At 37.0% G+C, this 23291-nt stretch overlaps 1 protein-coding gene across 7 annotated transcripts in view; it reads left to right on the top strand.

The window, feature by feature from the left end:
• USP37 (ubiquitin specific peptidase 37) overlaps positions 1-23291 on the top strand; it is an 81810-nt gene that overhangs the window by 37426 nt on the left and 21093 nt on the right. For all 7 annotated transcript variants that reach the window (XM_004376316.3, XM_023731300.1, XM_023731298.1 and 4 more), the window contains 9 exons: positions 294-425; positions 765-888; positions 1361-1551; positions 4248-4365; positions 8513-8592; positions 11693-11857; positions 14226-14291; positions 17004-17148; positions 18268-18523. In XM_004376316.3, the coding sequence (XP_004376373.1) occupies positions 294-425; positions 765-888; positions 1361-1551; positions 4248-4365; positions 8513-8592; positions 11693-11857; positions 14226-14291; positions 17004-17148; positions 18268-18523 (1277 nt within the window). The remainder of the gene's footprint in view (positions 1-293; positions 426-764; positions 889-1360; positions 1552-4247; positions 4366-8512; positions 8593-11692; positions 11858-14225; positions 14292-17003; positions 17149-18267; positions 18524-23291) is intronic.

Genomic DNA, 23291 nt, shown 5'->3' with positions numbered 1-23291 from the left:
TGTTATTACAATGCTATAGTGCAGTGGTTCTTGAAGTGTAGTCTCCAAACGAGCAGCATCAGCATCACCTGGGAACTTGTTAGAAATGCACGTTTTTGTTCCCTGTCTGCCTGGACCTACTAAATCAGAAACTCTGGAGGTAGAGCCCACTAGTATGTATTTTAACAAGCCAGGTGATTCTGATGATTCTGGTGATTCTGATGATGCATACTAAAGTGTGAGAACCCCTGCTGTACTGAACATACTTCAGGAACTGGTGTTATTTTCTAAAGTGCTATTTCTTTCATTTTCAGCTTCTCCAATTTGGGAAATACTTGCTATATGAATGCTATTTTACAATCTCTGTTTTCACTCCAGTCATTTGCAAATGATTTGCTTAAGCAAGGTATCCCATGGAAGAAAATTCCACTCAATGCACTTCTCAGGTACTTGTTATGTACTTACTGAGTAACCTTTTACCTCATTGATTATAGAATAATGGGTTCTAGACATTTAAAAAGGAGCCCTGGTAGTGCAGTGGTTAAAACCACCAGCCGCTCCATGGGAGGAAGATGCAGCAATCTGCTTTCTGTAAAGATTACAGCCTTGGAAACTCTGTGGGGCAGTTCTGCTCTGTCCTGTAGGGTCACTATGAGTCAGAGTCGACTTGATGGCAATAGGTTAGACGTTTAAAATTTGATGTGCCATTGCTAGTAATTAATCTTGAGAATATCACGCCATCTCAAATGTTTTGTAAAACATGCGTTTGTCTTTCATTTTACCAGACGCTTTGCACACTTGCTTGTTAAAAAAGATATCTGTAATTCAGAGACCAAAAAAGATTTACTCAAGAAGGTCAAAAATGCCATTTCAGCTACAGCAGAGAGATTCTCTGGTTATATGCAGAATGTGAGTACTAATTATTTTCAGACACTTTAGAGATAAGGGAAATTGAAATGATTTAATGTGTTATCTCGTTTTTGTTATTAAATGAGACGTTCTGTATGTGTGTTCCTCACGAATTGGAAAACTTAGAGAGTTACACTAAGGTTCACTATGACCCTTCTGTGCATTTTATCATATTTAATAATGTAGATGTGGTTTGCCAGTGAAGGAAATTGGACTATTTTAGCCCCAAAGGCTGTTTTAGAAAAATAACATTTTTTAAAGCAAAGTAAAGAGTAATTAATTACTTCATGCTAATCCAGATGATAGTTAAGGATATAAAATCCATTGTCCAATTTTATTTAGAAGAAGTTTGACCTTGTTCATGTATATCATTGAATTTTAAGTGCTTTAGTCGTATAAATCACAATGTTAATAAGCTGTTATAATGACAAGAAATGTTTTGATTTGATTGAGAATGTCATTGCCTTCTTAGGATGCCCATGAATTTTTAAGTCAGTGCTTAGATCAGCTGAAAGAGGATATGGAAAAATTAAATAAAACTTGGAAGACTGAACCTGTTCCTGGAGAAGAAAATTCACCAGATGTTTCAGCCACCAGAATATATACTTGTCCTGTTATTACTAACTTGGAATTCGAGGTTCAGCACTCTATCATTTGTAAAGCGTAAGTAGTCTCTGAAAACTTTTTTTCCCTTTTAATTCTTTATGGCAGGTGATTAAAACTCTTCTGAGACATACCAAATGGTATGAATTCTTCTTATCTTCCTTCCCATGTCATGGGGAAAACAAACCCATAGATTATACCAAATATCTGTTTTCAGTGTCTCTCTTTCTATAAAAATGCTTGGTGAGGTGAGCATAAGAAGAATTTAAATACTTTGTCATATGTTTTAGTGCTGACTAAACAGTTAATTTTGATGTACAGTTGTTTTTCTTTTTTTTAATCACTATATGGAATATCGAGTTGTTTGGAAATACAGATTTTCATCTGATATTTTCCTGAAAACACCTCCTCATACTAGTTGTTTATGTTGTTGAACCAAATTATTTTTATTAAAAGTTTTTTTAATAATAGATCAAAATTTGGAATTATTTTTAAGTTTGCAGTGCTTTTTAATCACATTTACAAAAATTATTCAAACGGACTTTCGATATGTAGTTAATTTCCATGGTCGTCATAAGGATTTCTGTACCATGCGCTTCTTATTTTGATTAATCCTCTAGTCATCTATAGCACATCTCTGAATAAATTTTTTCAGAGAGGATAGAATTCTTCAGAGCCCCTATATAAATGAGAATGATTTCTGTGGCTTTCTCACATGACTTGATACAAAATTATTGAGCCACACACAGCCTTTTACCCTCAACATATTAAGTAAGCTGCTCCATTGTATCCTGTTACTCTGTGACACTTGGGAGAAACCTGATTTTGAGGATAATCTTCTCTTTTCTTCCTAAAAATCTGTGACGCTTACTGTCTTATCTGAGAAATGTGAAATTGTTTTGGCTGAAAGAATATTCCATACACCTTATCCTTCGAATTATAATTTTGCATGGTTAGACTTTATTCCAGCTGGCTGTAGGTTAGTTTAGTCAGTTTGCCAAATGTACTTATTTATTTTTTTTTAACTATTATTGTTTAACTTGACTAGTTTTCTATTATAAGGCAGTTCCATATATTAGTAATAATATATCATTGAATTTGAAGACTCATTATGAATTCTCCATTCAAAGAACTTAAAATATCCAAAACTAAACCCCTGATATTTCACTAAAACCTCTCCTCTTGCCGCTTTCCCTATCTCAGTAATGACAGTTCTTAGAAGTCTGGGCACAGCGTGAATGAGTTCCCTGCTCAGGTTATCACAAGGCTTAAATCAGCATGTATCCGGCTGCCTTCTCATCTGGAGCCCTGAATCCTCTTCTGAGCTCATTAAGGTTGTCGCAAGAATTTAGGTCCTTGCAGTTGTGGGACTGAGGTCCCTGTTTTCTTGCCAGCTGTCAGCAGGAACCCTGTTTCCTAAAGGCTGCCTTTAATTCTTTGCCACGTGGCCTCCCATAGGCAGTTCATAACAATGTTGTTTGCTTTCTTCCAGGCTGGCAAGAACACATCTCTCTGACTTTCCCTATCTTTGACCTCTAGACCTACATGTTAGGGGCTCATATGATTAGGTCAGACCTACCCAAATAATCTTCTTTATTAACTCAAAGTCAGTTGCTTAGTAACCTTTTAATTATATCTGCAAAATCCTTTTTGCCGTGTAACATATCATGAGAGGGATAGCTCATTATATTCACAGGTTCCACCCACACAGAAAGGCGAGGAGATAATGTAAGGGTGAGGGTTATTGGGGATCATCTTAGAATTCTGTCAGAGAGGCACTCATTATTTGTTGAATGAAGAGGGAATATATTATTATTATGGTCCAGTCTTCAACTGTAGCAGTAGGGAAGTGGGGCAGAAAATTGAGTATTGCTTAAAGTGCTGATATGAAGACAAAATGAAAACCAGTTAACTAAAACTAATTTAAAAAAATAAAATCACTTCCAAGAATATGGTACTTTGATTTCTGAGCCTGTTATTTAAAATTCTGTAAAAATATATCCAGTGACCAAATAATTATGGTACCTAATAGAAGCGCCTACACATGTGCACCAGAAACCTGCAGAATTTTCATAGCCGCATTGTTCATATAGCCAAAAACTGGAAACAACCCAAATGCCCATCAGTAGTAATATCATAAATTGTGCATGTTCGTTCAGATTATACTAGACAGCAGTGAAAATGAATATGCAGTAGCCATATGCAGCAAGCATGGTTGAATCTCACAATCATGTTGAAAACAAAAAGACTAGTTAAAAGAAAACATACTGTATGATTCTATTTATTTAAGCTTCAGAAACAGGCAGAACTCAGCTGTAGTGTTGGAAATCAAGATAATGGTTATCTTTGGGGAGAAGGAAGGAAGTAGTGATTGGGAAGGGTTATGTGAAGGGGCTTCTAGGGGATTCATAGTGTTCTATAATGTTCTGACAAGTCATCAAGCTGTACACTTCTAACTGGTTCACTTTTATGTATATTACACTTTAGTTTTTAAAAGTTTTGGGTTTTTTTTTTTTTAAATATACAATTTAAAAATTTAGCATTTTTAGAAAGCACTTCAATACTTGCAAGTTGAAGTTTTTACCTGTATTAATTTAATAAGGATTAAAGTAAGCATGTGAAAAGTCTTAAGTGCTGTATATTTCTTGCTGTATAGTCTGTGAGTACCTGATAAATTCAGAGGGGAACAGTGTTTCGCAAGTATATTTGTATTTTGTTTTTCACAGTTAGATATTTGTTTTCTTTTATTATTCCAGATGTGGAGAGATTATTCCCAAAAGAGAACAGTTTAATGACCTCTCCATCGACCTTCCTCGAAGGAAAAAGCCACTTCCGCCTCGGTCAATTCAAGATTCTCTTGACCTTTTCTTTAGGGTAAATAATATCTTTGACTTTTTTTTTCTCCAGTTTCTACATGTACAGTTTAGTGATTATATTCTTTGAGTTGTGCAACCATTCTCACTCTCCTTTTCTGAGTTGTTCCTCTCTCATTAACATAAACTCATTGCCCCATAAGGTTTCTGTCTAATCCTTCGAGTCGCTGTTGTCAATTTTATCCCATATAGATAGTCCTTAAGAGAACATAATGCTCAAGGCAGACTTTTTTTTTACTATTTAAGCTAAACTATAGTTTGGTTTTAAGAAGACCAGTGACCTCTTCATTGCAAATACCTTTTTTCAACAACATAAACGACAGCTATACATGTGGACCTCACTGAATGGAAAACACAGGAATCAAATTGACTGCGTCTGTGGAAAGAGAATGGAGAAGCTCAATATCATCAGTCAGAACAAGGCCAGGGGCCCACTGTGGAACAGACCATCAATTCCTTATATGCAGGTTCAAGTTGAAGCTGAAGAAAATTAGAGCAAGTCCACGAGAGCCAAAATACGACCTTGAGTATGTCCCACCTGAATTCAGAGATCATCTCAGCGATAGGTTTGACACATTGAACACTAATACCGAAGACCAGATGAGTTGCGGAATGACATCAAGGACATCATACATGAAGAAAGCAAGAGGCCATTAAAAAGACAAGAAAGAAAGAAAAGACCAAAATGGATGTCCGAAGAGACTCTGAAACTTGCTGTTGAACGTAGAGTAGCTAAAACAAAAGGAAGAAATGATGATGAAATAAAAGAGCTGAGCAGAATATTTCAAAGGGCGGCTCCAGAAGATAAAGTATGATAATGAAATGTGCAAAGACCTGGAGTTAGAAAACCAAAAAGGAAGAACACACTCGCCATTCCTCAAGCTGAAAGAACTGAAGAAAAAAATTCAAGCCTCGAGTTGCAACATTAAAGGATTCTATGGGGAAAATACTGATCAATGCAGGAAGCATCAACAGAAGATGGAAGGAGTACACAGAGTCACTGTACTAAAAAGAATTGATTGACGTTCAGCTGTTTCAGGAGGTAGCATATGATCAAGAACCGATGGTACTGAAGGAAGAAGTTCCAAGCTGCACTGAAGGCATTGGTGAAAAACAAGGCTCCAGGAATTGATGGAATACCAATTGAGAAGTTTCAACAAACGGATGCAATGCTGGAGGTGCTCACCTGTCTATGTCAAGGAATTTGGAAGACAGCTTCCTGGCCAGCTGACTGGGAGAGATCCATATTTGTGGCCATTTCGGAGAAGGTTGATCCAACAGAATGCGGAAATTATTGGACAATATCATTAATATCACACACAAGTAAAATATTGCCAAAGATCATTCAAAAGCGGTTGCAGCAGTACATCGACAGGGACCTGCCAGAAATTCAAGCTGGATTCAGAAGAGGACGTGGAACTAGGGATATTGTTGCTGATGTGAGGTACGTCTTGGCTGAAGGCAGAGAATACCAGAAAGATGTTTACCTGTGTTTTATTGACTATGCGAAGGCATTTGACTGTGTGGATCATAACAAATTATGGATAACATTACAAAGAATGGTAATTCCAGAACACTTAATTGTGCTCGTGAGGAGCCTGTACATAGACCAAGAGGCAGTCATTTGAACAGAACAAGGGAATAGTGCATGGTTTAAAGTAAGGAAAAGTGTGCGTCGGGGTTGTATCCTTTCACCGTACTTAAATTCAGTCTCTATGCTGAGCAGATAATTTGAGAAGCTGGACTGTATGAACAGGGCATCAGGATTGGAGGAAGACTGATTAACAGCTTGCAATATGCAGATTAGAAAACTTGCTTGCTGAAAGTGAAGAGGACTTGAAGCACTTATTAAGATCAAAGGCTACAGCCTTCAGTGTGGATTACACCTCAACACAGAGAAAACAAAAATCACAACTAGACCAATAAGCAACATCATGATAAATGGAGGAAAGATGGAAGTTGTCAGGGATTTCATTTTACTTGGATCCACAATCAGTGCCCATGGAAGCAGCTGTCAAGAAATCAAATGATGTGTTGCGCTGGGAAATCTACTGCAAAAGACCTATTTAAAGTGTTAAAAAGCAAAGATGTCACCTTGAGGACTAAGGTGCACCTGACCCAAGCCATGGCATTTTCAGTTGCCTCATATGCATGCGAAAGCTGGACGATGAATAAAGAAGACCAAAGAAGAATTGACACCTTTAATTTATGGTGTTGGCGAAGAATATTGAATATACCATGGACTGTCAAAAGAACGAACAAATCTGTCTTAGAAGTAGTACAGCCAGAATGCTCCTTAGAAGCAAGGATGGTGAGACTTTGTCTCATGTCCTTTGGTGGACATGTTATCAGGAGGGTCCAGTCCCTGGAGCAGGATATCATGCTTGGTAAAGTAGAGGGTCAGTGAAAAAGAGGAAGACCCTCAACGAGATAGATTGACACAGTGGCTGCAATAGTGGGCTCGAACGTAGCAAGGATTGTGAGGATGACGCAGGACCAGGTAATGTTTTTCTGTTGTATGTAGGGTCGCTATGAGTTGGAAGCGACTAGATGACACCTAACAACAATTGTTAACTCAGTTAAGAAGAAAATTAATTGTTAAATAGATTGGACATTGTCTTAGTCATCTAGTGCTGCTCTAACAGAAGTACAAGTGGATGGCTTTTACAAAGAGAAGTTTATTTCCTTACAGTAAAGTAGCCTAGAAGTCCAAATTACAGGGCATCAGCTGCAGGGGAAGGCTTTCTCTCTCCGTCGGCCTTCTCATCAGTGTTCCTCCAGACTAGGAGCTTCTCCGCACAGGGACCCTGGGTCCAAAGGACACGCTCTGCTCCCGGTGCTTCTTTCTTGGTGGTATGAGGTCCCCCATTCTCTGCTTGCTTCCCTTCCCTTTTATCTCTTGAGAGATAAAAGGTGGTGCAGGCCACACCCCAGGGAAACTCTGTTTACATTGGATCAGGGATGTGACCTGGGTAAGGGTGGTGTTACAATCCCACCCTAATCGTCTTTAACATAAAATTACAATCACAAAATGGAGGACAACCACACAATTCTGGGAGTTGTGGCCCAGCCAAATTGATATACACATTTTTGGGGGGACATAATTCAAACCATGACAGACATTTAACACTATAGCAAGTGTTTTAGATAACCTTAGAAGCAGTTCATTATTTGTAAATGTTGATTTGAAGCATATCAAATGACATGCTAAAATATGGTAGTGTGAATTAAAATTGGAGACACTACGTAAGTTGGTATACTAAGATCGGAGGGATGAAAGATGCTCTTTGCTTTTCCTTAGGTTGTATTTACCCTGTTAGAAAGAGGTTGAGTCATGATTATCCAAAGTTATAGTAAATATTTGTGTCTGTGATATTTAGAATGTTTTGGGGGCATAATTGGACCTGTTCTGTAGCAGTCCTTATAACTCATGGTAATTTGCAAGAATCCCCCCTCTGTATAATAGTGGTCCTCATTTTGTTGTAGCGGTTGGGCAGTGTTGACTTCCTAAGGCTAAAAAATTCTGTTCTCTCTGGTGAACACGCAGCTCCACCCAAAGATACTTCGCTGTCTTTTTGTTTTAATCCTTGTTTAGTATTTCTTTTATTATCATAGAATTTGAAGCTTTCCTATGTGTCTTTACCTTCTTTTTTTTTTTAAGAATTTCTTGTATCAGTTTTCTCTAGGTAATGATATCCATCTAAACTTTGGTCTTTTTAGAGCAGTTGTTCTTAGTGGGCTGTTACCAGAAGATTGAGTTCCATTATAAGAAAAGGGAACTCCGCCTAACCTTAAGGTGATCTTATCTCTGCTATGGCCAAATGTTAAAATCTGGATATACTCTTGGCAGTAGTTCATGTGTATCCATGGGGAAGAATTTGAGAATCTGCTGCTTTTTAGAGTCTGGTTACTATCGTAAATTGAGATGCTGCTTTGGTAAAAAGGAAATTAGAAATTCTCAAACAGGGCAAGATAACTGTATTTTGGGGATTAGGTCTTAGCGTAGTTAAGGGTTGTGGTTCTACAAAATTTAAACTGGTTCAGAGTGTCATTCCACTAAACTAGTAGAAAAAAAATTATCATCATCTAATGGGGGAATGCTAGTTCAACTTCATACTTCTTTATTTTTCCCTCTTTTCTTTTTATAGGCAGAAGAACTCGAGTATTCCTGTGAGAAGTGTGGGGGGAAATGTGCTCTTGTCAGGCACAAATTTAACAGGTTGCCCAGGTAAATGTAATGTGTCTTCAACTTTTTTTCCTTAAAGCTCATAAAAATAGTACTGAATAAGTGAAGCTTACCAGAAGGGATTGGTAAAGGTCAGCAAAATTGAGATTTGAAGAAAGTAGAGGGTGGGAGGGCTAGAATGCTCTTGCATAAGAAGGGAAGAAAGTTTGGGATGCTGTCTTAGTTATGTATATGCTGCTGTAACAAATATCACAAGTGGGTGGCTTTAAAGAACAGAAATTTATTTTCTCACAGTCCTGGAAGCCAAAAGTCCAAATCGGGATTTCCGCCTTGTTGATTCCTTCCTTGTGGATAGTCCTGGACATTCTTTGGCTTTTAGATGATCCTTACATGTCGTCTGTCTTCCTGAATGTGTATATCTTTGTGTCTGTTCTGGTGTTTTTATAACTGAAAAGTGATTAGGTTTAGGGTTCACTGTACGTTGGTATGACCTCAGCTGATTGATTACATTACATTATATTATAGAAACTAATCTGTTCTACCCAAGGCTGACTGATCTAATCACTTGTAACTACTCCATGAGAGCAACTAGAGTAGTGTTTGATCGAACAACTGGGAACCAAGGGCTAATTAACCATCACAGGGGGGAAAGTCAAGGAGAGGAGAAGGATCTTGGGAGTCTCAAGAATATGGCAGCAAGCCTACTCCTAAAAGAGAATGGGGCTGGTGATACTTTAGAATAACATCTAGTAGATTTTTAATTCAGTTATGTGTAACATTCAGTTATAATTTATTGTTCTGTGTTGTGGCTGTAGCTTCCTCTTTTATCCTAAGCCTTAAGTAAAAATCTATAAACACATACATATGTGTACCTGGAAATAAAATAGGAAGAGTAATTTTTTGCAGCTTGTGCATTCTTAATTTCATTCAATTAAGAATGAAATCATTAACTTACATTGGTTGAGATGTCTATAAACAAAAGTAAAATCAAACTATGAAAAATTATGTATGATGTGGTTATAGGACAGCTTTTAGTTCTTTCCAAGAATAGGTCTGAACCACAATGTTATTAAGTATTTATATGGCACTTGGCAGAGTGCTTTACTTTCTTTTATTAGCTTTGATTTTCTGTGAGTAAGTTTGGAGTTTCTGGAACCTAGTCCCTAGAGACTAGTTCTTTTACATTCCATAATGTACTGCTAGTTCTAGCAAAAGTTGTCTTAAAGAAATAACTTTTCTAAATCTTAGCAGTATTACTGTTGACCATATCTATGTCTTTGACTTCAGATACTTTGTTCTTTCCTACTTGTGAATGTGATGGGACTGTTTTGAGGCAGAAGGATGGGGAGAAGGTATCTTATGGCAAAGAATTGGTTGTTACCAGCTGTTATTGACTAAGGAAACCAGTGTACAATTAAAAAGGCTTATTTGACCTGGCAAGCTGAATGTCTCTTCCCTTTCCCATTCTCTAGCTATTTGGACTTTCAAGTAAAAAAAAAAAAAAACACGCTGAGGGACATTTTTCCATTTGGTTTTTTTTTATTTTTCCTGGTAGGTTGCTTGTGTTAAAAGTTAATTTATTCCAAATTTAAATGAAATAGAAGCCTCTGTCTCTTAAATCCTAATGATTGGACTTGCTTTATTTTTGTTCATGTTAATACCTAAAGCCAGTCTACTTTTATTCTTGAAGGGCCTGGTATCTTTATCAAGTGTGTTCACTTTTAGTCTGCCTCATCTTTGCAGATCAGGGATTTTGCCTATCATTTGTCAGTGTCCTATTATGTTTTATTTTGGCTAGGATTATTTGAAATTTTACTCATAATATTAGACATTTGTTTTAGTCTTTTCACATCAGTTGGATCCATGTGTTCTCTTGAGTTGCTGTGAGTTTGAAAGCTATGAATTCTAACATACTTTTTAAAAAGAAGTATAATCAATAACTGCAATTTCCAAATTTTTGAGTTTGTGGTTTCTATGATGAAGGTATTTATGGTAAGAAAGGAAATAGTTTTCCATAAATCAGACTTTTTTTTTTTTTTGCCTAGAACTGAGGCTTATTCCCATAATAATTTTAAAATTAATTTTTTAAAGTGTTCCTGTGTGCTGTGAAATATACTTGGTCCATCAGGCAGAGATTATGTTCTGTAACAGAGGTAAAAAGTTTACCTACTGTAATAGCAACCAAAGAGAATTAAGTTTTTCTAAAGAGGCTTTTTCAGATTTGGCATGCAGATTTTTCCTAGGTGGAAAATTTTCCTATTTCTTTCTTAGCTTTCTCCAGGGAAAGTGCTACTGAAAGGAGAAGAGTTCTTGTCAAAAATCATACTGAAATAATGTTTACCACCAAACATAAGGGTTATATAACATTTTACCTTAATAGATATTATTTTACTAGTAGTAGATATATAACATCTGTTTTTTGAAAGATCTCTATAACACTGAAGTGAGTATTTTAAGGATTTAGCCTAATATCAAAATCAACATTGAAAATTTTTAACCTTCTTGTCTGACATTTTTGTTTTCCTAGGAACTTTAGAAGTATTTTACCCAAACCTTATAAATCCACCCAATACCTGTTGTTTACACTTTTCCCTCACTTATCAACTATCTTGTTATCTGACATTTCACATTTATGACATTAGTAAAAATCTACTATCCGTCAATTTTGTGCATTAACGACATACGTTTGGCAGTAACAAATGCTGAGATGTGAGGCGAGAATAACACTGTCTGTGATGGTTAAGGTTATGTGTCAGCTTGGCTGGGCCATGATTTTCAGTGGTTTGGCAGTTGTGTAATGATATAATTTGATAGTTATGTAATGATGTAGTCATTCTCCATTTTGTGATCTGATGTAGTTATCCTCCATTTTTACATAACACTGATTTTGCGTAACAACCTGGTCTTTGGAACCTAACAATGTCGGTAAGTGAGGAGAGGATATATTTATATTTATGTGCCTGATACCTAGCACAGTGCCTGGCACATGGCAGGTATTCAGTAAATGTTTGAAGATCTTTAGTTTGGCCAAATATAGTCTTTAAATCAAAAGTTGTTTAATGCGGTTAAAGTGATCTCTCTGTTGTCCTGTAAGAGAGCTACCTCTTTTGAATTGGTAATGTCATCATCTCGTGTTTTTCAGGGTCCTCATTCTTCATTTGAAACGATATAGCTTTAATGTGGCTCTCTCACTTAACAACAAGATTGGACAGCAAGTCATCATTCCAAGATACCTGACCCTGTCATCTCACTGCACTGAAAATACAAAACCACCCTTTAACCTTGGTTGGAATGCACACATGACAGTGTAAGTCCTTTGAGAGGATTTCTTTACCTTCCCTTTTGAAGTAGAAAGGCTTTAGTATCCAATCAAATAATGAACCAGATAATATGACTCCCAGGTAAAATCAGACCAGGAAGGAGATTTCAGTTTTACTTTATTTTGGGATTTTAGTGTTAAATTACTTTACTGGGCATTGATTGGAAAAAAAAAATCTCAAAGTTCTTCCCAGTACAGTGGTTGCCTTTCATAATGAGATACTTCTAGGAAGTGCTCTTACTCTTTTAGAAGACAGTGTGAAACATTGTGGGAGTATAAACCACACTTGCATGATCATAAGAATCACCTGGACACTACAAATACTGATTCTTGTGTTCTTTCCCTAGTAGTCTGTTTCAGTAGATTTGAGGTAGAGCTTAGGAATAATTTTTTTTTTTTACTTAGTCTTCATTGTTTAATGTTATCTTTTTTATATGCAACATTTTATACATGAAATGGTGCTTGTTTTTCAATGCTTTATATCTGATTATTAATGCATTGATTATTCTTCTGTTCTCTTAGTGAAATGTTTCTTTTTAAAGTTGTGCTTTAGATGAAGGTTTACAGAACTAACTTCTCATTTAACAGTTAGTACACATATTGTTTTATGACATTAGTTGACAACCCCACAGCATGTCAACACTCTCCCTTCTCGACACTGAGTTCCCTCTTACCAGCTTTCCTGTCCCCTCCTGCCTTCTAGTCCTTGCCCCTGGGCTGGTGTGCCCCTTTAAACTTGTTTTGTTTTATGGGCCTGTCTAATCTTTGTCTAAAGGGTGAACCTCAGGAGTGACTTCATTCCTGAGCTAAAAGGGTGTCCAGGGGCCATACTCTTGAGGTTTCTGCAGTCTCTGTCAGACCAGTAAGTCTGGTCTTTTTTTGTGAGTTAGAATTTTATTCTATATTTTTCTCCAGCTCTGTCTGGGACCCTCTGTTGTGATCCTTGTCAGAGCAGTCAGTGATGGTAGCTGGGCACCATCTAGTTGTACTGAACTCAGACTGGTGGAGGCCATGGTAGTTGTGGTCCATTAGTTGTTTGGACTAATCTTTCCCTTATGTCTTCAGTTGTCTTCATTCTCCTTGCTCCCGAAAGGGTGAGACCAGTGGAGTATCTTAGATGGCCGCTCACAGGCTTTTAAAACCCCAGACACTACTCACCACAGTAGAGTGTAGAACATTTTCTTCAGAAACTACGTTATGCCAGTTGAGCTAGATGTTCCCCAAGACCATGGTCCCCACAGCCCTCAGCCTAGTAATTTGGTCCCTCAGGGAGGAATAACTATTTTTAACAAATGCCTTTGCTGATTTAGGGACATGCAAATTTGAGAAACACAGTACCAAATATTATGCTGGGGCCCCCAAAATAGATTTTACCTTCATAAATGTGTTATCACCAATTTAAAGAATTTCAATGGCTCCTAGAAAATTTTTAAGAAGAAAGGAACTTGAGAGGTGAAAGGGATTTTAGAGATTTTGTCCAAATCCCTAATTTTACTGAAGTTAAGTGATTTTCCTAAGGTCATTATGGCTAGTAACTGGCAGAGCCAGGTCTCATGGCTAAAGTGGAATAATAGACATTTCAGAAAGTGAATGAACATTTTGCCAATATGAATTGATACAATTTTGTAAAATGTATTTCCCCTAGGATTTATAATTAAAATACATACTACATCATGTAAGTTTACACTACAGGCTTCAGTGGGTCTACTGATTACTGATAAAGTCATGTGTTCAGTGAGTCCAAGTGTTTCTGGTTTTTCTCTTAAGACCTTTCTTTGGAATGGATATTTTCACTTGATATAAACCGCCGTCTGCTGGTAGAGATATTATATTACTCTTTCTGGCAGTAGTACTATACGAAGCCATCAGTGTTGAGTCTATTTGAATTTAAATCCTGACTTTACCACTTACTAGTTATAAGGCCTTGGACAAATTCTTTGACCTGTCTGTGGGGAAAATAATACGGTGATTGTGAGCATTAAATGAGGTAATACGTGTAGAGTTCTTAGAACAGTACCTGACATCTGGTAAGTCCTCAATAAATGAGAGCTGTTATATTGCTTAAAAGTTAAGAACTGAGACTAGGTAATTTTTCCCAAATCACTCTTTTCATATGCATAACATTTGACTTTATTTCCAATGCTCTTTAATTAGATTATTGGATCAGGGAGAGCATCGAAATGGTATTTTATTTTCTCTTTATGCCTCTACTACTAGTAATTTAAAAAGTATTAAAATTGTTTATTTTTTAAGTGGATATATTAGGGATTATAGTATAAAGTAATGCAGTTTATAAGTTAAATATATTTTTCTTAATATAATTGTATACATTATATATTTTTTAATTTTCTGATAGTTCTAGACCATTGAAAGCCTCTCAAATGGTGAATTCCTGCATCACCAGCCCTTCTACACCTTCAAAGTGAGTTATATTTCTTGTGTATCCAAAATTTGTATTTTTAAGGATTTGGCTTACCCTAATCTCCAAGATCGTTTCTCCTCCTTTTCCTTATTGTTTCTCTTTTTTGCATGATAACTTCTCTGTATTACCCACTTTGGAATTTCCATAGATCTGGTTTAGACTATAGCCTAGAGTATAACAAGTTTTTAACAGGGAAGCAAGTTCAAATGATCCTCTCAAACTTATCATTTGTTAACATATAATATTTCTATGGTGAAACTCTAAAAATTGACTGATGACAGATTTTAAAGATTAAAGGGTAAAATAACCCCAATCTATATTTCGCATCCTTCTTCAAAGGTAGGTATGTAGATCCCAAAACATCTTTTTACCTGTTGCTGGCCAGTCTGAGGCTTCTTGACTTACTCTGAATTGGAGGTATTCTGAAAGGGGGCAGGAAGAAAAACACACACTGGGATGTAGCTACTCTGTAAATGTTTTATATTTTTTGTTTAAGACCAGGATTGTCCAAGGAGGGAAACAAATGCTTTTTTAATATACCTTCTCTAAGATTTCACTAGAACCACAGTTCCTGATTAAACAGTTCTAAATGACTTATTTGTCATTTATCTTTAAATTTAGTTTTTCTAAATACTGATGTCCCAAAGTACTTTTAGAAAAGAGACACTTTTGTTGTTTAAGGGCTTTTGGGGGGGGTTATATAACCATAAAATGACATTTGGGAACTGCTATTTTCTTTTCCTCCTGTTAATTATTTTTCAGTGCAATTAAAACCAGATGACTAACATGACTAGAAATCTGAAATGGTACCGATATGAATACTCTTGCCCGTTCTCAAGATACAAATGAGCAATACCACTTGGCTGCTTAGAGAGTGAGCAAGTGATGCATTTACAGGATGAATATTTTTCATTGCTACAGGCAAGCTGCCTTCTGTGAATATAGTAATTATTAATGGAATGCACTCTTTATGTACCAAATCACTATAGTTGCAAGAAAGAGATGGTTTCATTGGGCATCATTGTACCTTGGCATGGTCATCTGTTCTCAGGGTCTACTGGTATAAGAATTTGAGAGTTGGTCAATAAAGGATAATTAGGCCCTAGAAGACCTGTCATGCCGATCAAACTTAAAAGAGGCTGAGTTACGAACCAGAATACTGCTGGTTCTTCTAATTCTACATTGTCCTTTGTCACATTTGACCCTGCTACAATAGTAGCCAGGTGTCACCCTCCTTCAGCAAAATACTTAACCTGGATAAATAAATTAATATGTTAAGGTTTGCTTGGTGAGCATGAAATCAGAAAAAAACAGAATTAAGATGGCTAATTGGCTTTTTCTAAGTTATGCTAAAAACCCTTCTGAACACAAAATGGGAGGCTATTTGAGAGTTCAGGCTGGAGTGCAGTGATATCCTGGCTGCTCTCAGCCGCAGACTATGTTTGGGCTTAATCGCTGACTGCTTGCCTCTTTTCTTTGATCTACATTGCTGTGCAATCCTCCTGATTTCCATTGCAGCCTCTTATTTCTTGATGCCATCATTTTATATGTTTATTTAGTTTTCATATTTAGATTAATCACATTTTTCTGATTTCCATTTTACATTGATTTTATTAGTATAGTAAATGAATTTATGTTACCTCCATCAAAGAAACTTCTTCCTCTTTGACCTTTACCACTTTTTCCTTTGGTTTGTTTTCAGCTCACTTACAAGAAAACACAGTAACACCTTACTTATCTGGTATCATTGAAGAATGATATTTGGTTTTCCACATAAATGAGTTTTCATGAAACTGAAGCTTGCCTTTTAAGGATTACATCTTTAAAAAATTATAACCATTTTAGATAAAATTTTTTCTAAGATATATTATTACATCATTTCTTATATTCTTAAATAAAATACACTAGAGATAATTTAAATATATCTTAATGACTTAGAATTAGCATTATGAGTATAACTTATTACGTTGTTTTAATGTAATGCCTTCAGGGGCTCTTAATTCTTATAAGGCAGTTTACCTTTAAATTAAATGACTTTATAGTTCTTTTTTGCCCTTTTTTGTGGTTATTCTCTCTCATTCCTTAGCTCTCATTTGTTGATGAACTTGCTACATTATTTTATACATTATTTCCTGGGGAAAAAAAGAGTCTCTATCTAAAAAGTTAAGTGCATGGGCTTTGGGACTGCTGCCTTCCTCAGAAGCCTTTTTTCTTATTTTGGAGTCCCTGTGTTCTGGAAGGTAGAAGTTACCAGAAGTCCGACCTACAGATAAGTGGATAAGTGGAATGTTACTGTTACTTTAGAGGCGCATGGATCATAATTTAAAAGATTCAAAAATTAGTCCTTACGCACTTTGTTGTCAAAAACATTTATTCATTGCTATGTCTGCATGAATTCAGTAGAGTACTTGCCTTATAAAGACAATAGCAAACTTCATTGGGTTTGATCATTAGAAGAAAAAAGGCACAAAGTGATTGGTTTACTGATGGTATATAGTAGCATAAGAGATGTCCAATTTCCAAAGCATGGCTCTTTTGGAGTGGGGAAAAGGTAATGCTTAGATATACCCCTTTTGATATATCTTTTTCCTCTGTTAAATCATTTTCCATTACGGAAAATGTTTTGTTTTGGTATTTATATATCAAAATAATAACAAGAACAAACGTTTATTTATCAGACTTATATAGGTTGTTTTTACCCTTAAATTACAGGAAATTTACCTTCAAATCCAAGAGCTCCTCCCTGGCTTTATGCCTTGATTCAGATAGTGAAGATGAACTGAAACGCTCTGTGGCCCTCAGCCAGAGACTTTGTGAAGTGTCAGGTGGCGAGCAGCAGCAGGAAGACCTGGAAAAAGTAAGCAGTTTCTCATCAAAACATCTGACAAAGATTTACCTAGCTCTTAATATCCAAACAAATGCCCTTCGTGACCAGCATCAGCAAATTTAATAAATATACAAGGTAGATCATAAACTTAATGGATCTGTTCACTAGGTTTAAAGGCTTTCTCTAGGTACAAAAAAAATATGTTTGCAGATGGACCTAGACTTTTAAGAGATGACAGATGTTCCAGACAAATTACTTTCTCTTATTAACCATCAGAGCTCCCTCTCCATATTGGACCTCAAATAATTACTTGCTTTATTTTAGTACTAATTATTTATGTGGAGGAACCATAGGAAACATTTTACATCAACAGACCAACCAAGTAATCTGATGTTTTAAATTATAGATGTGAAGGCATAGCTATATCATCTTCTTTCTTGACACTTAGTGATAGTTAACACTTTGAAGATCTAAGCTTTTCTAGGAGTTTGCATTACCTCATGTGGCTGTGCTTTATTGTAAGCCTCCTTTTGGTAAGGTAACAATTATTTTAGTAGTTCTTTTCTGCTCTAACTTGTTTCCTGTCTTACTTTAAAGCTAGAAGCAGTTTGTGGTTGCCAGTGAGATATATGCTCACTTTGAATGAGAGATGAGAGAAAGTCAGAAGTTCTCCCAGAAATTGGAAAAATTATTCAGAAAATAACTTCTAAATGTTTACATCATCTTGATGTAGTTTTTATTTTTCTGATTTATTTTTTGTAAATGGAATACTATGTGTAATGACAGAGTATTTACAGTATAATCCGTGCATATTTGGAAGAAATTACACCCAAAATACTCACAATGATTACCTCTGAGTGAGGGGATTTGAGGTGGACTTACTATCTTACTTTTATGCATTTTCCAAATTTTCTACAGAGAGCATACTTAACATTTATTGTAATTAAGAAAAATAAATGTGTATCCTTATATAGTGATTATTAAAAAAAAAAAAAGTTAGGTTTACCAGTGATTGTTAAATTGATTGTCACATAACCCAAAGCATCAAAGAAAGGAAACTTTAGAAATAAACACCCACTTTAAACTCTAACTAAGTTTGCTGTATTTGTAACCATTCTGGTTTCCTCTAAAAGTAACTGTCTCCTTCAGGATTCAAAATTATGCAGACTAGAGCCTGATAAGTCCGAATTGGAAAACTCAGGATTTGATGTAATGAGTGAAGAAGAGCTTGTAGCAGCTGTCTTAGAGATAAGTAAGAGGGAAACTTCACCATCTCTGAGTCATGAAGATGATGATAAACCAACTAGCAGCCCAGATACTGGATTTGCAGAGGATGATATTCAAGAAATGCCTGAAAACCCAGAACCTATGGAAACTGAGAAACCCAAAGCAATCACAGAGCCAGGTAGGTTTAAACATAAACACCTATTAAAGTATAATTGTGGTCCTAAGCCATAGTGGCACAGTGGTTAAGTGCTCAGCTGCTAACAGAAAGGTCAGTGGTTCAAACCTACCAGCTGCTCTGTGGGAGAAAGATGTGGCAGTCTGCATCCGTAAAGATTTACAACCTTGGAAACCCTATAGGGCAGTTCTCCTCTGTCCTATAGGGTCACTATGAGTCAGAATTGACTCAATAGCAGTGAGTTTGGTTTTGGGTTTGGTTAAGCCTTATAGTGACAAGTGGCTTCTAAATAACAGGAAGTGACATGGATCTGTATAACAGAAATAGTTAAGATAGCTGCCATTGAGTCGACTCCAACTCACGGTGACCTTATGTACAACACAAAACATTGTCCAGTCCTGTGTCCTCATGATCGCAGGCGTGTTCGAGTCCATTGTTGCAGCTATTGTCCCAGTCAACCAAAGGGTCAGCAGTTCGAAACCACCAGCCACTCCTTGGAAACCCTATGGGGCGGTTCTCCTCTGTCCTGTACGGTCGCTATGAGTTGGAATCAATTTGACAGCAATAGGTTTGGTTTTTGTTTTGGTTTTTTGTGGTACTGCTTCTAGGAGCCCTAGTGGCACAGTGGATAAGCACCCAGCTGCTAACTGAAAGTATGGTGGTTCAAATCCACCAGCCGCTCTGAGGGAGAAGGATGTGACAATCTGTTCATAGAGATTTACAGCCTTGGAAACCCTGTGGGGCAGTTCTACGCTGTCCTATAGTGTCGCTGTGAGTTGGGAATCAACTTAATGGCAATGGGTTTTGGGTTTGGTACCCAAATCATGATTTCAGATATTCTTCTATAACTCTTCTGTCCTTCCAGCTCACTTAATGTTATATTCTTCCTCCAACAGTTGCTCTCATTAAGACCTCCAGTCTATTGACTCCTACTTTTTTGCTATTCATCACCTCCCTTTTGTCATCACTTCCTTCCTTACCCAGCCTACATTCTATATTCTGGTATTTTTTTATCTCATTCCTTTCTCTTTCTCTGTCACAGTCACCTGACAGAGCCCCAACTTAAAACTCAGCTAGCTGCTTATTCCATGCTTGCATCCAACCAGCTGAAGATTACTAGAGAAAAATCACAAAAACTGTGCTGTCTGGACTTACCTCAGATTTTCTACTACAATGTTAAGTGGGCAGTAGACACTACTGGTTAATACTTCCTTAGTAAATTTCTTTTCTCATCTCCAGGATCTCTTCATCAAATCTCCTGTTCTCCTTCCACATACACTCTAGGCTCATGACTTAACTATACTTTTCAAAGAAAATAGGTACAGTCCAATGAAAACTCTACCTTTGCTTTTGTTACCATAGAGGAAGTGTCCCAGTTTTTATTTAAGGCCAGTCCCTTCATTCACATCTAGAATCTCATCCTGTTGTGCTTTCTCAAGACCTTCCATCTTGAAATTATACTCTTTCTATTCTGTATCAAGTCTTCTCTGTCTTCTAAATTATTCTCATTGTGCCTTTGTATCACCCACCTTTAAAAAGTTTCTTGTGATCTCACGTTCCCTTCCAGCTACTGCCCCCTATTTTGCTCCCCTTCACAGCAAGATTTCTTTAAAGAGTTGTTTTAATCTTTCTCTCTACTTTTTTACCACTTCCCATTCTCTCTTCAGACCTGTGCAAGTGGGCTTTCATCCCCACCAGTCTACTGAAATGATCTTCAGCAGGCTTAATATTAGCAATATTTCACACAGTTCGCCACTTCTTCCTCAGCATTTAAAACTTTTTAAACTTTCTTCTCTGAGCTTCCATGACACCACACATCGGGAGTTTTCCTCCTACTAAACCAACTACTCCTTTTAGTTTTTTTGTTTCCCTCATCAGAACTCTGTAGTTGCTGGAGCATTCCCAGGACACTATCCTCATCTGTCTTCTCTTCTACTTAAACTCTTTCTCTAAGTGATCTCACATAGTACCACAGCTTCACATACTGATAAAATAATCAAATTGATATCTCTAGCTTGGATTTCTCCCCTGAACTTTAAGCTTATACAGGCATACCTCGTTTTGAGTTTTGCAGATACTGCGTTTTTTACAAATTGAAGGTTTGTAGTAACCCTGTGTCGAGCAAGTCTGTCACCACTGTTTTTCCAACAGCATGTGCTCAGTTCATGTCTCTGTGTCACATTTTGGTAATTCTCGCAATATTTCAAGGTTTTTCATTATTATTATATCTGTTATGGTGATCTGTGATCAGTGATCTTTGATGTTACAATTGTAATTTGGGGGGGGTGCCACGAACAACACTCATATAAGATGGTGAACTTAATCGATAAATGTTGTTTATATGTGTTCTGACTGTTCCAGCAACTGGCCATTCCCCATCTCTGTCCCTCTCTTCGGACCTCCCTGTTACCTGAGACATGACAGTATTGAGATTGGGCCAGTTAATAACCCTACAGTGGCCTCTAAATGTTCAAATGAAAGGGAGAGTTGCACATCTCTCACTTTAAATCAAAATCTAGAAATAATTAAGCTTAGTGAGGATGGCATAACAAAAGCCAAGATAGACCCAAAGGCTTGGCCTCTTCCACCAAACGGTAAGCCAAGTTGTGAATGCAAAGGAAGAGTTTTTGAAGGAAATTAAAAGTGCTACTCCAGTGAACACACAAATGATAAGAAAGTGAAACAGCTTTATTGCTGATATGAAGAAAGTTTTAGTGGTCTGGATAGAAGATCAAACCAGTCACAACATTCCTTTAAGCCAAAGCCTAATCCAGAGCAAAGCCCTAACTCTCTTCAATTCTATGAAGGCTGAGAGAGGTGAGGAAGCTGCAGAAGAAAAGCCTGAAGCTAGCAGAGGTTGGTTCGTGAGGTTTAAGGAAAGAAGCCGTCTCCACAACATGAAAGTGCAAGGTGAAGCAGAAAGGGGTAATGTAGAAGCTGCAGCAAGTTATTCAGATGATCTAGCTAAGGTAATTGATGAAAGTGGCTCTGCTAAACAACAGATTTTCAATGTAGATCAAACAGCCTTATACTGGAAGAAGATGTCATCTAGGTCTTTCATAGCTAGAGAGGAGAGGTCAATACCTGGCTTCAAAGCTTCAAAACACAGGCTGACACTCTTGTTAGGGGCTAATGCAGCTGGTGACTTTAAGTTGAATCCAGTGCTCATTTACCATTCCAAAAATCCTAGGGCCCTTAAGTATTATGCTAAATCTACTACTCTGCCTGTGGAAACCCTGGTGGCGTAGTGATTAAGAGCTACAGCTGCTAACCAAAAGGTCGGCAGTTCAAATCCACCAGGCGCTCCTTGGAAACCATATGGGGCAGTTCTGCTCTGTGTCCTGTAGGGTTGCTATGAGTCAGAATCGACAGCAACGGGTTTGGTTTTTTTGTTCTTGTTTTTTTTTTTTTAACTCTGCCTGTGCTCTATAAATGGAACGACAGAGCCTGGATGACAGCACATCTGTTTACAACATGGTTTACTGAGTATTTGAAACCCACTGTTGAGACCTACTGCTCAGAAAAAAAGATTCCTTTCAAAATATTAACTGCTCATTGACAGTGCACCTGATCACCCAAGAGCTCTGATGGAGATATACAAAGAGATTAATGTTGTTTTCATGTCTGTTAACATAACATCCATTCTTTAGCCCGTGGACCAAGGAGTAATTTCAACTTCCAAATCTTATTATTTAAGAAATACATTTCATAAGGCTATAGCTGCCATAGATAGTAATTCCTCTGATGGATCTGGGCAACATAAATTGAAAACCGTCTAGAAAGGATTCACCATTCTAGATGCCATTAAGAACATCTGCGAATCATGGGAGGTCAAAATATCAACATTAACAGGAGTTTGGAAGAAGTTGATTCCAACCCTCATAGATGACTGTGAGGGGTTCAAGACTTCAGTGGAAGAAGTAACCACAGATGTGGTGGAAATAGCAAGAGAACTAGAATTAGAAGTAGAGCCTGAAGATGTGACTGAATTGCTGCAATCTCATGATAAAATTTCAATGGATGAGGAGTTGCTTTATATGGATGAGCAAAAAAAGTGGTTTCTTGAGATGAAATCTACTCCTGGTGAAGATGCTGTGAACACTGTTGAAATGACAACAAAGGATTTTAGAATATTACATAAACTTAGTTGATAAAGCAGCAGCAGGGTTTGAGAGGGTTGACTCCAATTTTGAAAGAAGTTTTACAGTGGGTAAAATGCTATCAGACAGCATTATATGCTACAGAGAAGTCTTTCGTGAAAGGAGGAGTCAGTTGATGCAGCAAACTTCATTGTTGTCTTATTTTAAGAAATTGCCATTAGCCACCCCAGCCTTCAGCAGCCACCACCGTCATCAGTCTACAGCCATCAACATTGAGGCAAGACCCTCCACCAGCAAAAAGATTACTGCTTGCTGAAGGCTCACATGTTGGTTAGCGTTTTTTAGCAATAAAGTATTTTTTAAAGTATGAACTTTTTTTTTAGACATAATGTTATTGCATACTTAGTAGACTACAGTATAATATAAACATAACTTCTGTACACACTGGGAAAACAAAAAAATTTGTGTGCTTTATTGCGGTGGTCTCAAAGCAAACCCACAGTATTTCTGAGGTATGCCTGTACATTGAAATATGTACTTGAAATCTCTATTCAGCTGTCTAATTTTTGTTTTCCCAAATATGCTTTCCCAATATCAATAAATGGTACCATCATTCATCCAGTTGCTCAGACCAAAAAACGTCTCCCTTAATCCTTTTTTTTTTTTTTTTT

Source organism: Trichechus manatus, unplaced genomic scaffold, assembly GCF_000243295.1.
Source record: "Trichechus manatus latirostris isolate Lorelei unplaced genomic scaffold, TriManLat1.0 scaffold00041, whole genome shotgun sequence".
Classification (NCBI taxonomy): domain Eukaryota; kingdom Metazoa; phylum Chordata; class Mammalia; order Sirenia; family Trichechidae; genus Trichechus; species Trichechus manatus.
The sequence above is the reverse complement of the archived record's forward strand: the minus strand, read 5'-3'. Positions and strand labels throughout refer to the sequence as shown.